The sequence below is a fragment of the Cheilinus undulatus genome, linkage group 8, assembly GCF_018320785.1.
Source record: "Cheilinus undulatus linkage group 8, ASM1832078v1, whole genome shotgun sequence".
Classification (NCBI taxonomy): Eukaryota; Metazoa; Chordata; class Actinopteri; order Labriformes; family Labridae; genus Cheilinus; species Cheilinus undulatus.
The window spans coordinates 52,362,487-52,380,461 of NC_054872.1; the positions used below are offsets into that span (position 1 = coordinate 52,362,487).

General features: G+C 44.1%; 1 protein-coding gene across 5 annotated transcripts in view; it reads right to left on the bottom strand.

The window, feature by feature from the left end:
• The window catches only part of LOC121513696 (collagen alpha-6(VI) chain-like), a 124,562-nt gene that overhangs the window by 54,460 nt on the left and 52,127 nt on the right, over positions 1 to 17,975 (bottom strand). For all 5 annotated transcript variants that reach the window (XM_041793617.1, XM_041793616.1, XM_041793614.1 and 2 more), the window contains 11 exons: positions 16,959 to 17,546; positions 16,053 to 16,625; positions 11,961 to 12,581; positions 10,535 to 11,095; positions 9,870 to 10,427; positions 9,175 to 9,747; positions 6,597 to 7,175; positions 5,999 to 6,348; positions 2,896 to 2,974; positions 2,626 to 2,771; positions 566 to 658 (listed from right to left, as the gene is read on the bottom strand). In XM_041793617.1, coding sequence (XP_041649551.1) covers positions 566 to 658; positions 2,626 to 2,771; positions 2,896 to 2,974; positions 5,999 to 6,348; positions 6,597 to 7,175; positions 9,175 to 9,747; positions 9,870 to 10,427; positions 10,535 to 11,095; positions 11,961 to 12,581; positions 16,053 to 16,625; positions 16,959 to 17,546 — 4,721 coding nt within the window. The remainder of the gene's footprint in view (positions 1 to 565; positions 659 to 2,625; positions 2,772 to 2,895; positions 2,975 to 5,998; positions 6,349 to 6,596; positions 7,176 to 9,174; positions 9,748 to 9,869; positions 10,428 to 10,534; positions 11,096 to 11,960; positions 12,582 to 16,052; positions 16,626 to 16,958; positions 17,547 to 17,975) is intronic.

Here is a 17,975-nt window from a genome sequence, read left to right on the forward strand (position 1 = left end):
AAATTCAGAGGTCAAAGTTTTCCTTTTTTAAGGTTTTCTGGGGGAATAATATTTCAGGTTAAGACATAAAAGAGCCACATGTGGCTTTAGAGCCTGCGTTGAGTACCATTGGTTTAAGTGATCACCGATCATTCAAGAAGAGGGTAAGAGGCTCTTACCTATCTGCGTGGTTAAATCCAGGCGGTGACGTTTTTTTGATGGGCGGTGTATTAAAGAGTTTTGATTGCCGGCTCTGAGACACGCGGCCTAAAAGGACTAGCTGGGTTAAATGCAGGACTCTGAGTTGAATGTTTTACATGTTTTGCTACGTTTGCTGATGAAGGAGTCCTTCCTCCTCCTCGTGTCACTGAAAACTTCACACTGACCTTGGACTGAATGAAAAATGATCTGAGGGTGAGTCTGCCCTCCTCCTCTTTAACCAATCAGATGCTGAGGCCGCTCTGATGACATCAGTGCGTGTGCCTGCTTGTTCTCAGCTCAGACCAGCGCTCTTATTGCCTCTGACACTTTCCTCTAAATGTTCCTGACATCATGTTTAAAGTATAAAGGTGTGTGTTCCAGTCACCTTTAACCCCGAGTTGCCCCGTAAACCTCGGATGCCTTCGTGCCCCGAACATTTGCACAGGACGTTGCAGCACTCCCTGTCAGACACAGCATCCTGCAGAAAGAGAAGAGAGACAACGGTCAGATTAATCAATGAAAATATCCTGGTTTTTATGCTTTGCATCAAACTTCTGTGCAGTTTTTATACCAGGACCTAAAAATTGTGGCCACTTTCAGAAGAATTAAAGGATGATGGCACCACCTCTCTGCCCTCTATGTCTAGTGTGATTCAGTCAGTTTTATTTCTGATATGCTGTTAATGTTCTACTGTGAAATCTGACAATCACTGACTTCTGTTTTATTTACATTTTACAAAGCGCCCCAGCTTTTTTGGAATTGTGGTCACAAAGTGGTGATACTGTGGTAAAAGACCACTCTCTCTGTCTTTGTAAACACGTTATGCTTCAGTCTGAAAAGCAGTGACAGACATAAAACCATGAGAATGAACTGGGCTCTGCCAGTGGTTATTTCTTGGCATGGTGAGTCATTAGCATATTTTCTGACAGCCAACACTTCCCCGAGGCTGCCGGCTGGTTTCCATTCCTTTGAGCTGACACGCCAGGACAGGAAAACTTGGTCAAATGAGTTTCCCCTGATTCTCAATGAGCTACAATCAGTCAGCTGTGATCTGCTGGAGAAATAGTCTTGGATCCACAGATTCAGGAGTTTAGCAAACACTCAGACTCTTATTTTACTCTCAGGCACATGCATTCTACTGCGCTGTTTCTATGTGTAATGGAAAATCAGAATTAAAAACCTGATAGATATGTACACTAAAAGGACATAAGTATTCAGCCACACCAGTTAATTATTGAGCTCAGGTGTTCCAGTCAGACCCTCAGGTGTATAAAATCATCACCCCTCCATGCAGCTCATGGCCCAAGACATTCTGAACAAATCTATGCCTCCAACTGTGTGACAAAAGTTTGGGGAAAGTCAAAGAAGGACTATAGAGACACGGTTTGATGAGTTCACACAGAGTCCTGACCTCAACCCCCATCCAGCACCTTTGGGATGAACTGGGACAGAGATTGTGGTCCAGACCTTCTGGTCAAACATCAGAGCCTGACCTCAGAAATGCTCTACAGGATGAATGGACACACATTCCCACAGAAACACGCTAAAATGTTGCTGAAGCCTTCTGAGAAGAGAAGAGTGGAGGCTGTTAGAGCTGCTAAAGGGGGCTAGCTCCATCTGGATTTAATACAATGTCATTAAGTTCCTGATGGTGGAATGGTCAGTTGGCCAAATACTTTTGTCCATAAATGTTTATTGGTATGTGTGCTGCCCTCTAAGGGCATTTAATGTCATTATAACAGTTCTGTATATAGCTCAGCTGTGTCTTTCTGTATGAAGTTTTTGGCCTTTCATGGCCACCGTAGTTCAATTCAGAGAGAAGCAGGAGGACGTCAGACGGGAGTCAGCTAATGTTAGCTTGAGCTAGCAGTTTTAAGTTCGCTTTTAAAGAGTGTTGGAAACATATGCCTGTTAAGTACGGTTATTTTTGGACTACTTATGAGGCTGTGTGTTGAAAATGTGTGATTTAAGTTTCTGTTTTTATAGTTAGAAAAAAACGCGATCGCGATGCTAATTTTGGTTAGCCAGTAAATAGGATTTTCCATTATGTGTTAGCATTAAGCTAATTGACTTTTTTTGACTTTGTGTGAGAAGATTGCAGATGGTATGCTAGCTCTACAGAGCCTCATGTTAAGACGCGTAATACAGTTTGATAACAGTGAAAAAGTTATTTTAAGTCTGTATGGTGACAAACTATATTCTCTGATATTTTACAGTTTTATAAAGAAAGTGTCTTTGTGTGTGAGGTCTCAATAACCGGCCAAAGAAATGTTTATCTGCCAAACTACACCAAAATGTTCAGGGAGGGCAGAATAGTATGTACTGTAAAATGTGGTCTAATAGTCACATTTTAATACCAGTAGGTTGGCTGTGTCCTGCACCATGGAGACCAACAAACCAGTAAAAACACACTGCTGCCGCCATGAATGAGGGTGAAAGACTCACGATCTGCTTCAGGATGGTGCTGCCGACGCTCGGCATGCCGATGGACAGGGGAAGACTGTATCCGAATCCTCGACCGAACTCGACCATCTGCAGCTGGGCGGGGTCCCGAGCTCCCTCCAGAGCTACGACCAGCAGGGCGCTCACACCTGAGGGGTTAAACATTTGTTACAGAATAAACACTGCATCGGTTTTATTTCCCTTTCCTTATTATGTCTTTATAAACAGGACAAAAATAATGTTTGTTGGTGTTTGTTTACTGTCAGTATTTACCAGACTGTCGGAGCAGTTCTGATTGTCGCTCCATTTCCATCAAGTCTGCATCGAGTCCGTCAGAGAAGATCACCACGACCTGGAGAGGATTTAAGGGACGGTATTTAAACTTCACTGCCTCAGAGCTCCTGATCAAAACAGCAACAAAAGAGAATGAGTAGTGCATCTTTGCACTGGCTTCCTGTTAATTTTAGAATTGATTTTAAGATTTTATTGTTTGTTTTTAAAGCTTTGAATGGACTGGCCCCACAGTACATCTCGGACCTCATCCAAATATACACAACAGCACGCTCTGAGGTCCGAGGGCCAGCTCCAGCTCGTGGTCCCTAGGACGAGACTTAAAACCAGGGGGGACCGGGCGTTTTCTGTGGTCGGCCCTAAACTATGGAACGCTCTGCACCCCCACGTCCGAACAGCCCCCACAGTGGAGTGCTTTAAGTCTCGTCTTAAGACCCATTTTTATTCTTTAGCTTTTAACACCGCATGAGTTGTGTGGTCCCCTGTGTCTTTTATTATTTTATTTTATTCTACTGTTTTTATCCTTTTTTATATTTTTTATTTATATTGTTTTTGTTTTTTTTAGCTACTATTTATTGTTTTAATATATTCCCTTGGTTTTATTGGTTTTATCTTGAGCTCTGGTATACCAGTTTTTTTGTTTTTAATGATGATTTGTGCAGCACTTTGGAAACTTTCAGTTTATAAAATAAAGTGGATTGGATTGGATAGAGACACGCTTCTCGCCCTAACAAAAGGAGGGAGAAAAGCTGCTAAAAGTGGACATTCTTGTTAACGCTGACAGTAATACCAGGGGGTTTTTTGAATACCTCCTCTGAGCCTGGTTTATGCTTCTGTGCAGGGAACTGGGCCCACCCTAGTTTTGATTTATTGACATCAATGCATGTGTGTTGGATCAGTAGCATTAGCGTTAGCATCCTGGCTATCACTCACTCATGTTGGAGCTGAAAAGTTTGTCAAACTATTATTGGGACATTATGTTGGAATGTTTTATTTGTGGTACGTTTGAACTACTTTCACCACTTTTTCCATCCAATATTGCCTGTTTTATCCTGTTGTTACCCCTTTTGTCAACCATCCATTTTCTATTTCACTTAGCCCATTGAGGGTCATGGGATGCTGGAGCCTGTTCCAGCTGTCATTGGGCGAGAGGGGCAAGTTACACCCTGGACTGGTTGCCAGTCAATCACAGGTCTGACATATAGAGACAGACAACCACATTCATACCTACGGGGAATTTAGAGTCACAATTAACCTAATGAGCATGTCTTTGGTGGTGGGAGGAAGCCGGAGTACCCAGAGAGAACCCACACATGCACGGGTAGAAGTCATGCAAACTCCGCACAGAAAGGCCCTGACTGGGAAGCGAACCAGGAACCTTCTTGCTGTGAGGCAACATCACTAACCCTTGCACCACTTTACCTTTTTTGCTGTTATGGGCATAAAGTGTGGTGAAAATGAGTTAAAAGGTAATGAAATAGGATTTTAAAAATGGCATTTAAAGGGTTAATAGTGTGGAAATGTATTTAACCAAGCAAAACTTGGGAAAAGGGATAAAAATGGGCAGAACAAGAACAAAAATGGGTAGAAAACGGCAACAATAATGAAAAGTGGCACCAAGCAAAAATGCTACTGATCCACAACACATACAATTATTCCAGCGATAAATCACAACTGGCAAGGACTGGTTCTCTGGGTTTATCAGGGGCCCAGACAAATCTGTGAGCAGCCTGCTCTGGTTGTCGTTGCCTAATGTCAACATTAGTTTGATGATCTGAAACATTTAAGCATGACACTAGCACTTGCAAGTATTGCAAGCTGTTCCCCTCTCGTGGGTTTATTACAAAGCAGTGGCGGCTGGTGCATTTTTTTTCCGGGGGGCTACAACAAAATACCAGTTTGATATGTTACGTATGTAAGGTACATCAAAATATGTTACTACACCGAGAGTTAAGTTATAATATGCCTTTTTTACATCTGTATTTGTTTGGTTGGTGAACAAATATTGAAATAAGATGGCTATAATAAGGGTCATCAGTAGCCACAAGTCTCTCTTAACTCTTAAGACAGTCGACTTAAATTTTTAACTTATTACATATTATCAACTCAATAAATGACAAAATTATGTTAAACAGCTGATTGAATGTTTATTTTAAATAGAAAAATTTACAGAAGGCATAAGGTGCAAGTAGTCACTGCTTCAGTAGTGACTGGTTGAGTAAAAAATATATATACCAGACCTGAATGCAGCAAAAACGTTTAACCCACAGAACTATTATCTACTGATTGATTTACTTACTTCTTAATATTGGTCACAGCTTTGTTGCTTCATCCTGACATCTGGCCAGTCAGGTCCAAGCTCTTCTTTGTCCTCCTCTCAAAACACCTTATTCCTAAACACTCCACTGAGTTTTCTTATTGCATTTCACTGTCTTCCTAGCATCTCTTAAAGAGCTAAACAACGAACGCAGACGCAATCCCTGGCAGAGAGCCAGTATTTACCCCGACGGTGCATGACTTCCTCTGTGTGTCTCATGGGCAGAGTGTGGTGCCACCTGGGTTTCAGTGGTTAGTGAAAAGTCATGTTGGCGAGGGCTCTCACCTCTTGTACTGAAGAGGAGCTAATGTGCACACACAGCCTTTGAAAGGCAGTGAATGGAAGGCTCCAGGCGCAGGAGGCCTGTGTCTCAGGGAGGAAACAAGTGAACAGGAAGTAAAGGCAATGCTTAGAACGTCCGTGATCTACTGATTTATTGCCCATTATACATTTGAATCTCTTAATAAATCATCTTTATGCAGTGCATGATAGAGTTTATCTATGTTCATATACTGTAAATTTATTGATATTTGAAGTAAATGTTTAAAAAATTATTCAATGAACTTAAGATCTGTCCTCTCTTTGTGGAGAGTCATGGGGAGGCGGCACCCTAGCGACCCCTATTGACCAGCCGCCACTGTTACAAAGTCAATTAAACCTTTATCACATGACTTTGGACTTCTAAAAGTTACATGCCATGCAATCCCTAATCCCCACAAGGACAAAACAGAGTAATTCTGTTGTCAGACTTTTTAGTCTTGGTCTCACCTTCACCCCAGCTCCAGATAAGCTCATCTTCTGCTTGAACGATTCCATCAAGGTCACGTCAAAGTACGTTGGCTGCCGGGTCAAGGCTTTGACTTTGTCCACTATGGCGACACTGTGCGGCTCAAAGCTCGTGTCGTACAGGAGGCTTCCCTCTCGGCTCACCACACGGTAGGCGATTTTGGTGTTCACAGGACCGGAGGTAACGCAGCACAGGCCATGCACGGTGGAAACATAGTGGGCGATCTCAGGCAGGAAGTTCTGCAGCTTTGTGTGACCACTGAACAACAGCTCACCTGGAGCTCGGCGTGGTTGGGAAATGTCAAACCCCATGGCGATTTCAATTGTGCAGCCTGTGGCAGAGAAAAACACTTTATGTGGACAATTCCTATACACAGAGGGAAAGATGGGAAATTTAATTTATAGCAAAAAGACTACCTACAGACGACAAATATTTGCATTCAGGCTAAATATGGAATAAGATCTAGAGCTTGTATTGATGACTAAATGTGCCCAGGATCATCAAAATCCTCTTTTAAAATGCAGGAGTGCATGTACAAAATGACTCACTACAAATAAGGCAGCAAATGTTTCTACTCACTTTTGAGTTCTTCGATAGGTTTTGATTTGCAGATTGTCTTAACGACTTCGCCCCTGATGTTTTCTAAGCTGCCAAAGTCCTCCACGGTGAAGAGCCTCTCCGGTGTGCCGGCGATCTGCAGGAGCTCTAGGTCGTGAACGTCTCCGATGCCGATGACGAACACCTCGATCCCCATTTTTCGGAGACTGTATGCTACGTCCTCTACATCATCCTCAGAATCCCCGTCTGTGATTAGCACCAGATTCTGGGAGACCCCTTCAGATCTGCGGCTGCCGTGTACCGACTCAAAGTGCTCTTTGATTCTGTGCAGAGCCGCGCCAATTCTGGTGCCTCCTCCACGTTGCCCAATCTCCATGATCTTCTTGGTCACAGCCTCTGTGGTGAACATCTCATTCAGGAAAAAGTTGTTCTCGAAGCTGTCACTGAACTTGGCACATCCCACATGCACCAAATCCTGGCTGACTTGGAAGCTGTTTACTACCGAAGTAATGAAATTCTTCATGATGGTGAAGTCGTTGGGGTTGATGCTGCCGGAGTCATCCATGAGGAAGACCAGGTCTGCCTTTCGTTTTTCACAAACTGAAAAAAAAAGGAGTTGAAAAACGTGAACAAGGAGATGTGCATGGTTAAAGGTTTACCCTGATTGTCTAAACCAAACCTTTGCAATATCGTGGCAGTGCTGTGGTAGTAAGTTGACATTTTACCCTAACCCTAATCCTCTGACTCTAAAGCCCTACGACAGTCGTGGTAGAATGTCAGCTCATACAGTGCATCTGAATAACTTACAATACATCACACACGATCAATGTGCTCACACTATACGGTCCGAAATTCATGCCCTACCTTAGTGCCCACACTGTACGAGTGAAGTCAGGATGGACTGTGACAGAAATCTGCTGAGTTTCCTTTTTAAAAAAAGTCTCACACACTGAGGGGGAAGTGTTTCCAGTCATTCTCTCTCTCTCTTTCCTCTATCTCTCCTGCTATCTCTCTATCCCACACACACAAACAGCATCACCATCCGTCATTAGAAGGTCCGCGTTTAGGAGTATTTCCTGTTCATGTATTTCTTTTATCATAGCAGGGTTGGGGGTGCATCAGAAAGTAATTCCAGCTGTTGTCATGGTGATTTAGAATGCTGTCTGACAGTTTACTGAGGAAAAAAGTGCTCACATTCCTGCTCTGACTGTGGGAGTGTCTGGAGTCGCATGACCAAAATATCAAACACGTCAGAAACCCATCCGACCAGTCGGGAGCCAACCTAGCATGCCAGATGGATTCGTTTCACACATCTATCTGGTAAACCTTTCATTGACAGCATTTGGGAAAGGGCAGAGCCTTTGAAAAAAAAACTCGGGGTATGACTGGACGAACGTTCTGTCTGTCACATTTTTATGGGCCAATCAGAGTGACAAAACACGTGATGTAGCTGCTACCAAGCTGCGCCACTACCGAGCTGTAAACTCCATAGAGAACTGTATAATGTGAACCATGGCGTCTGTAGACATGTCAGTACACGACTTTTGTCATTTTTGGAAAAAAAAACAAAAACAAAAAAACAAACAAAACAACTCACTGCTGTTCTTTGTTCTTCTTTAAACGAAGAAATGTCAAGTTCTGATAAAACTGGCGCTTTAGCAACGCTAATGTCACCATAATTACACTGGTCTCTTGTTGCCGCTTGCTTACGTAACGGCTCCGCCGTGCCTGAAAGTACTGCCTCTCATTGTTGATTAGTCCTGTCACTTTCTAACTCTAACCGGGCCCAAACAGTTCAGACGGGAGCTTTGCAAGATGGATTCCCCAATGAGAAACATGGAAACGGGTGTAGCCATCTGCTTTGCAAGGTCAGTCAGGAGCAGCTGGTGGGGCCATGGTTGAGCCATGGTTGGCCGTCGTATCCCCCTGTACACAGCACGACAAACAATGCCCAGTCCGACTAAAAGTCAGCCCGACTTCAAAGTGAGTCATATGACTCAAAATTCATGGCTGAATCAGACAAAAATTGCACAATGCATGCCTAGCATAACCCTAACCCTCATGAAACTGTGGCGGTTCTATGGTACTGAGTTGGTGTTTTTTCCCAACCCTAACCCTCCAAACCAAACCCTTGGTAATATCATGGCCATGCTCTGGTAATGATTTGGTATTTATCCCAACCCTAACCCTCTTACTCTTACCCTTATCCTCATAATATCATGACAGTTCTCTGATAATGAGTTGGTGTGGTCATGTTACCTTTTTAAAGGCACCTTGGCTGGGGTTTTACTCCAGATGGTTCAAACACAGCATTCTGTGTATTTTAGGTATGCCTTGGTAGGAGTTTCTGACTAATTTAATCATTGCTTTGTGCTAAAAGTGTTGCTGGAGCTTTCTGTTTCCTTCAAGACTTTTTTTAATTTTTACCCTTTGTGCTCCTCAGTAGACGGGGAGGTTGTACCAGAAATATCTAGTTCCATTAATGACACTTCCACAGGAAACTCCCCAGCTCTTCTGCTGGACCCTTCACTGTACTGACCTGTCTGGAAACCTCATGGAGGAATGTAACCACAAGGTGCTGGCTCTATTTGGGACTTGCCTGCAAAGTTGCAGAGTTCCTGAGAGATGTTCTTGTAGAGACCTTCCAAGGCTTTAAAGTTATCCACATTAAAAACTCTGGACTGGTCGTTCCCAGCCATGATCTTCAATTGTGTCTGGTTGAGTTTTCCCACACCAACACTGAACACGTTGATCCTGGCGTCTTGTAGTGCCTTGGAGGGAGGGACCAGATTAACAGCATCTGTAGCATCTCCATCTGTGATCACCAGCAGAATCTGAGGCACGTGGAGATCAGCACGGCCGCCGTGTTCAGCATTAAAATACGGCAGAGTGAATTCCAAGGCCTTGCTGGTGTATGTGTTTTCACCTAGGGATATCAGAGCCGCTATGGCTCTGAGAACCTCTCGCTTGGACTGGTACTCCTTCAGGGTGAAAACATTGTGGGGGTCGTCGCCAAACATGATGGCTCCAAAGCGAACGTTGTCTTTGCCAACATTGGTCTGGTTCACCAGGGATGTCATAAACTTCTTCATGCTTTTAAAATCTTCTGACGAGATGCTCCGGGAGCCATCCACCAGAAAGATGATGTCGGCTATCTCTGTCTTCTTACAATCTGGGTAGAAAGGAAAAGACAGAAAAAAATGGGATCAGGGTCAAGGATTTAAGGGATGAAGAACTGACAGTAAATAGGTTTAACCCTCTTTATGTTTTGGCCTAATCACTGTCCGATCTCACCTCCCTTCTGCTCGCACAGCTCCAGAGCCACTTCACTCTCCAGGTCCTTCAGAGCGTCAAAGTCCCGCTCAGCGTACATCCTGTGCGGTGACCCGCTGATCTCCAGGAGCTGGGTGGTGTTGGCGTCCACCACTCCAATGGCGTAGATATCCACTCTTCTGGCCCTCAGAGCAGCGGCGGGGCTTTTCACTTCATCCTGCGCCTCTCCGTCTGTGATCACCACCAGCCTCTGTCTCAGGGAGGGTCGCCCTCCTTTGGCTGCTTCAAAATACTGCGACACTTCTGTGATGGCTTGACCCGTGTGTGTACCACCGCCAAACTGCACCATGCCATCGATGGCTTGAATCAAACTGTCCTGAGTGTAGTGGACGTTGAGTCGGAACTCTGGCTGCTGTCTGGTGCTGAACTGCATGACGCCAACACGCACATCATTCTCCCCAATGATGGACTTTCCAACAACGGCTTTCATGAAGTCTTTCATTTTGGAGTAGTCGTCAGGTTTGATGCTACCAGAGCTGTCAATCAAGAAAATAATGTCCCCTGGTTGGTCTCTGCAAGCTGTGAACAAGCAGCACAGACATGTTAGTTTGGTACGTGTGTGGTTCTTTCTCTAGATTTTAGACTGAAAAAAGGCGATCCAGGCGGTACTTTTTAAAACCTCTTACCGTCTGGAGAGCAGATGTCTGTGACGATGTCGTCCTTGATGGGGTTCAGAGCGTCAAAGTCGTTGACAAAGAACATCCTCTTGGGGTCTCCGGCAATCTCTCTCAGCTCGTCCTGATCTGCTGCTTTCACTCCGATGGCGTACACCTTGACCCCCTGTGCCCTCAGCTTCGCTGCAGGAGCCTTGACATCATCGGTGGACTTCCCATCGGTGATGACCACCAGGTACTCAGGGACTCTGTGACCACGGGTGGTCTCTGCCCGCTGGAACTGTGGGCTCATGAAATCCAGCGCTCTCCCTGTCTCTGTGCCACCTCCTACTTGCCTTATGGCCAACACAGCGTTCTCCAAGGCCTTGGTGTCTGAGTAGTCAGTCAGATCGAACTCTAAGTTTGGTGCATCAGCGTATTTTGCAACGCCGATGCGGACGTGTTGGGGCCCGATACGGAAAGTGTGCAGAAACTCGATGATAAACTTCTTCATGTCACTGAAGTCAGAGGGGTAAATGCTCCCTGAGTGATCGATCAGGAAGAAAATGTCCGCTTCATCCGTCTGAAAGCAGCCTGGAAAGTGGAAAAACAAACATCAACATTCCTTTTTTCCAGTGCATCATGTTTAGTTGTTCTTATAATACTCAGAAAATGTTCCTGTAAATATTATTCCATGGGTCAGAGCTAGGAGACAGCTATAAAGGGCCTCTGCTTTGAAATACTCTTTCTAACATGGTTATACATGAATAAATCTGCAGGAGGGCATGATATTAACAGCCCCACTGACATCCAATGATCTCTGGTTAATGTGACAGCATTTTCTTTTTTTTTTTTAAGTATTCAAAGTTTCTTTATCCATGTTTAAACCCAACTATGGTTAATGAAGAGATTTTCGGAACAAACTGTTCTTCATTAGAATTTTACTTTGGAATTAGTAGTGCAAGCTAAGGGAACGGTACTTCCTGTTTGCATAGAAAATCTGCTTTTATTTTGATGGCAAATGAGAAACTTCTGAGTTTCTGAGGTTCATCGCGATTAATGGGATCTTTTTTATTGCGTGTTCAAAACCTTTTTGTGCTATTTGGAGTTTTTCCACCATCTTAAACTAAGGGTGACTGACTTCCTGTTGGCAAAAGGAATTTGTCATGGATTATAAAGGAAAGCATTAAAAGGAAAATGTTTGAAAACATAAGGATCAGATGTGTTCTGACTTGTCCTTAGAGCTGTCTGTGAGTTTTTAAAGTAAAAATGAGACATGAAGTGCGCTAATGTTAGACTGTAATTTAATGTGATTAATGGGAATGATATTAACAGCCCCAGTGAAAGGTAAACCTTTGTGATTCAAAAGTTCATGGGCCCTTTAAGGACCTCAGTTGTGATGAATCCATGAATGCTGACAGCCCTAGGATAAACATAAAGAAGAGTAAACAGTTCTGACCTTCTTTGATGCCTGTTTTTTTCTTATTGACGGACACCGCTTGTCGGATGATGTTGACACACACGGTCTTCTGCAGAACCTGCTCCAGCGACTTCATCTTGGCGAAACTGTCCACGATAAACGTGTGCTTGTTGGTGGGATAAGACGCTATCTGCTTCAGCTCGGCCTCAACAGCACCTTGGACTCCAACTGCGTAAACAGTGACACCTGTGCGTCGCAGGTCAGCTGCTGCTTTGCTGACGTCGTCCTGGGATTCACCGTCTGTGATCACCACCGCCACCTGCTGGACACCTTTGTCCTTCCTGCTTCCCTTCGCTGTGATAAAAACACTCTCTCTAGTGTAGTTGAGGGCTGCTCCCGTGTTGGTGCCTCCTCCGTTGTAAGGCAGGATTTTGATAAATCTCAGCAGCTCATCCTTGTCAGTGAAGGAGTTGAGGTGGACCTGTGCCTGTGGCCTGTCATTATACGTCACGATTCCCACTCGGACTCTTGATACGCCGACCTCCAGGCGGCTCACGATGGTGTGCAGGAATGTACGAACCAGCTGGAAGTTCGGGGTCGTGATGCTACCGGACTCATCGACGATAAACACGATGTCCGCCAGTTTGGCATTTTTGCAGTCTGTGGAAAGAAAGATATCATTTAAAAATCATTAACAAGGACTTCTTGGTGAAAATATCTTAAAACTTGAATTAAAAGCCCAGGCTTTTATTTACTTTGGTCTATGAAATGACTTGAACTTTATTTGGGACCAGCTTCACTAACAAATGGGCCATTAATTATTCTAGAACAACACTTCGCTACAGTAGAGGTAGGAGAGATGACAATATTGTTAATTACACAAGAAAGAATATAAAACTGAACCTTTTCAGGTTATCATAATTGAACACTGTAATACATTAACTAAACACTGTGCAGATACAGGAGTGCATGTACAAAATTACTTACAGGGGTCCAGCACTACCTGGCAGTAAACAGCTTAATATTTTTAAGGAGATCATGTTGTGTCTTTTTCTGCACATATAACCCAAATTAAGTTAACAATTAAAGGTCACATATTATGCAAAATACACTTTTTCAGGCTTTTCTAACAAAAATATGTACCCCTGGCCTGTCCACAATCCCCCCCAAAGAATCAGAAAAATCCATTCCCTCCCCCCTCTCTCTTTCTCCACCTTTAGAAAATGTGTGCTGAAACAAGCTGTTCTCAGATTTTCCCCAAGCGGCAACCTCTGGTCCTGAAAAATGAAGCCAATGCAGAAGTGCAATAAATTGCAATACCGCGAGTGTCCACTTGAGGCTGGCTGCAGGAACACAGGAAGTCCCATCTGGACACCTGTTAAACAGCTGGTTTTTACACTAGAAATAAACTGGTTTACAGCCTGGTTCAAAAAACCAAACATGTCTCATTAGCTAATGTCTTCATGTGCTCTCACTGTATGGGGGTGAATTTTTTTGTACCATGATCGTTTGGATTATTACCCATGCCGATGAAATTGGCAGGGGGTTATGTAAAGGGTTCCGTATCTTTCTATCTTTCTTTCTGTCTTTGTTCGTTTGTATCTGTACAAGATAACTCCAGAAAGGAAAGTCGGATCTTCACCAAACTTTCAGGGAATGTTGGGATAGTGACAGGGAAGAATCGATTAGTTTTTGGTGATGATCTGCGCACCCGTTCGGTTTTTCTCGGACTTCAAAATTTTGAACACCATAGTAATCAATGGGAGCGTCAGTTCCTCGGTGGTGCTGCTTAGGCGTGGGTGTGCCGCCTCAGACGGCCATTCTAGTATTTAGGATGAAAGCTGATTGGTGCGTCTCATTTGATTGACAGCTCGACAGGCAGAGGCTACATTTCTGTCAACCAGAATGCTAGCTAGCTATCTGACAGGAAGTCGCCCTTAGTGGGCGGGCTGTTAGGTTGATACAAAGTTTGGCTGAGACTGCGATTTCAATATGGAATTGTCTGCTGATTGGCTTCAAAAGCCGTTTGAGTCCGCCTGTTGTAAGCAGACAGCTGACTTCACACGGGGTTTGTCCAATTCTTTCTACAGTCTATGATTTTCCCCTCATGATGTCGTGTGGGGAGTTAGCCCCGCCTCCAGGTTTGGTTGGCCCTCCCCACTTGGAGGAAAGTTCCACTCTCCCTCCCACAGGCGCAGCTGTGAGGAGGACCAGGAGAGCCACACCCATTTGCTAAGAGGGGTGTGGTCATGGGCGGAGTCAGACAGCTCAGTAACATGTAAAGCCACAGACACAGAAACAGATTGTTCTAAAATGCAAAAATCCAATACTGGAGAGCTTTTTCAACAACAAACTTGACAGGCATGTTTTGGGAGCCTCTGAGACCGACATAAACTTGTCTTCAAGGGGTCAAATATGTGACCTTTAAGCTAAGATATTTTTCTCAACAAAATGTTCTTTAGTTGGATTTTACTTTGGAATTGGTCCTGTCTTATGCTAACAGTACTTTTGCTTTCTCTTTGGATAAAAAAATGTGGATAATTTGAATTTTAGCTTCACCATAGCAAAAAGTACTTGGTATCGATGGAAGAGTGAGTTAAAATTTAAAAAAGGAAGTGGATGACTTTTGACTTGTCCGCTGAGCTGTGAACGTTTTTTAAACTGAAATCAAACATTAAGGTACAGTGGTTGGTTGGCTTGGTTCTTAACTGGTGGGTCAGGACCTAAAAGTGGGCCGCTAATGTGCGGCTACAATAATTATGTGGCAAAAAAATCAAATAGGTGCTTTTATTTTGAAGGACAATGTCTCCATCTCTTTATTTTTCACTGCAACTTCTCTTCCATCTCAAGTCCAAACCAAGTGTACATTCATCACAAACATTTAGTTATGATTGAAAATATTATAAAAATTTGGTTAAATAAAGAGGCAGTGGGTCCTTACTCTAAACCAAGGGCATCAAACTCAAAAGCTTTGGTTGCTCCTTCATATTTATTTTCATGTCCCTGTGGATGACACCGATGATGATACGGGGGCTTCTAGCAATGCTCTCCCTGGAAAATTCAAGCATGCTGCTTAGCTCAGCATTCACCACCAAACTAAACTGTTAAACTATTTTGCAGAAACGGCTAAATCTATGACTGCTCTCAGCGAGACTCTATAATTTGAGTCTAAAAGTCTGACTCAGCAGATCTGTTACATTTTGGAAAAGAAGAGGTTCATTTGTATGTGTCTATAAATTTTAGGCTACTGTTGGATCCATTTGGGTTTGAGTCCATCACATTGGCCATGGTTACATGATGTTTTTTAATTCTGAATTAATCATTCAGAATGAAATAATTCGGAATTAAAGTATTCTCCTTCGTGTTTACATGGAAATAGTAATTCCGAATTGAGGTTTACATGGAAAACACATTTAATCGCCTTTATTCAATTCCGCTTAAGGTCTGGGGGTTGGGAAGGGTTGTGACTGGACAGGGGGATGACGTGACGTATTTATGTCTACTGGAAGAAAACAAACTCCGTCTGCTTCCGTCCATCCACTCTTTTCATTATATCCATATCTTCTAAGGCTCTTATTAAATAAATAGTCTTGGCTCAAGTCTAACGCTTGCTTCGGGCGGCCGTCCTGGAATATGTGCCCGCTAGCGCGGAATATGTGCGTCATCGTGACAGGACAAGGGAATGAGGGGCGGTAATGCACCAAAGTGATGGATGCCAACTGCCGTGAAACCTAAGAAGAAGAAGAAGACAAGGGGACGAGCATGCACAGAATGACTGGAATTAATTTAAAGCGGAATGAAAGTATACATGATCGAGGAATTATTCAATTCGGATTTAAAATCAGAATAAACCAGCCACTTACTTTGGATTGAAGTTTAATTCGGAATGGTCATTTTCATTCGGAATTAGGTGTTTACAAGGCCTTTTCAAGAGGATTTAACTCTAATTCTGAATTAAAGGGGAATTCAAGCTCTCATGTAAACGTGGCCACTGTCCGTTAAAGACGTCTAGTCAGGAACAGCTCATATTCCTGAGACTGTATTTAAAGTAAGAACTGGATTAGAGTCAATTCTGAATTAAGGTCTTCTGATAAAAGGAATAGTAAAAAAGGAAATAAGTTTTATTCTTACCCAAAGTAGGAATGGCTTCCACTTCCTCTCGTTCAAATATGGCCTTCAGCTCTGGTGCTGAGATCTGACTGATGGACTCGTAAACGTACGGTGATGTTCCAACGACAATCATCTCCCCCTTTGAAGCGCCAGCACCGATCGCTACCACGGTAATTCCAGAGGATTTGATCACACGTGACTCTTGATACATGGAATCGTCCGAGTCTTTTCCACTAATAACCACCATGAACTGTCTGAAGCCTTTGTCAGCCCGGCTCCCGGCTGCGCTGGTGAAGAAGCTGGTGCTGGCGTACTGCAGAGCATAGCCGAGTCGGCGTTTTTCACCCGCTTGCAGCCTCTGCTGGCGAAAATTCCTAATGGCAGCCTGGGTCTCCCTTTTGGTCTGGTGGGCGTTGAGGAGGAACTCCACCTTGACGTCTTGGCCATACTGAGCCAGTCCAAAGCGATATGCGGATGCTCCGATGTTCAGCTGATTGACCAGGCGGGTTATGAGGGTCCGAACCTGCTGGAACTGAGCTGCTGCCATGCCGCTGTCCACCAGGAAGAAGATGTCTGCAAACTTCTCTGCCAAAGCTGCAAGAGGACAGAAAAGAAAAGTAAGGAGATAAAGCTAAAAAAAACCTCAAGGAATCTTCTAATGAGGCCAAATTTGATCGATGTCATCTATGGTGTCTTCTAATGGGGTGAAATCTGATGGGTGTCTTTTAGGGGCGCCTTCCAAGGAGGCAACATTTGACAGCACCCTCTAAGGTACCATTTGATAACGTGCCCTCTGTAGTGTTGTAAGCAAAATGTGATAAAGTATTCTCTCAGTGGTCAAAACCCAATAAAGCGCCCCCCAGGGGTCACATGTCACAGAGTGGTGAAAATGCCATTAATTGGCTTGAGGTTCATTGCCGTTCTCACCTTGCCTCTGGTCCTCTGCAGAGATGCACACGGTTCGCAGCAGACCGTCAGTGAGAGTCAGGAGGGCCTGGTAGTTCTCGATGGTCGACAGGAAACGCTCTGGAGGCCGGTTAGCGATGGACTGCAGCTCCTTCAGGTTGGCCTGTCCCACCCCAATACCAAACACGATGACACCGTGCTTCCTCAGCGCCTGCGCCGGCAGAGTCACATCATCCGTGGAGTCCCCGTCTGTGATCACCACGGCGATCTGAGGCACCCGCTGGCTAGCTCGACTTCCCGCCTCTTCGGTGAAGTACTGCGTCCGGAGGAAGTCCATGGCCTTGCCGGTTTCTGTGCCTCCTGTCCTGTACGGGAATCTGTCGATCTCATCTAGCAGGGAGTTCTTGTTCATGTGGTCCTTCAGCAGGAACTCTTTGTACGGTTCATCGCTGTACTGGGCCAAGCCGACCCGGACTTTGTCAGGGCCGATGTCCAGGCCTGAGACCACGCTTCGGAGGAACTGTTTCATCGCGTCAAAGTTAGCGATGCCGATGCTGGAGGAGCCGTCGACCAGGAAGACAATGTCAGCCATGGTGGCTTGGGCACATTCTGGACAAAGAGGAGAAAACAGTCAGCATCGAACAGAAACACAATGAAAAAGATGCCCAAAGAGTCAAAGATGGCGGTATTCTACATTTAAGATTTCATCTTTAAACGTGTAATGATCAGGGCCCCTTAAAGATCCACGACAAGATGAGCATCTAACAAAGATATGAGTAAATCCTTCAGTAGATTTTTTGATAAGTAGATTAGTATTTTTAAGACCCAAACAAAGGAACATTTGGAAGAGTATTATTCAAGCATGTCATGAATGAATAAAGCTCAAATTTGCCAGAGGATATTCATTTTTAACATTTTTTAGAATAGTTGTCTCAGTTCCTTAAATTAGCCTAAAATGGCTAATCTACACAAAAACCTACACATTTGTTCTTAAGGACAAAAAATGTCCCATTGAAAACCACTGAAAATGACATTTTC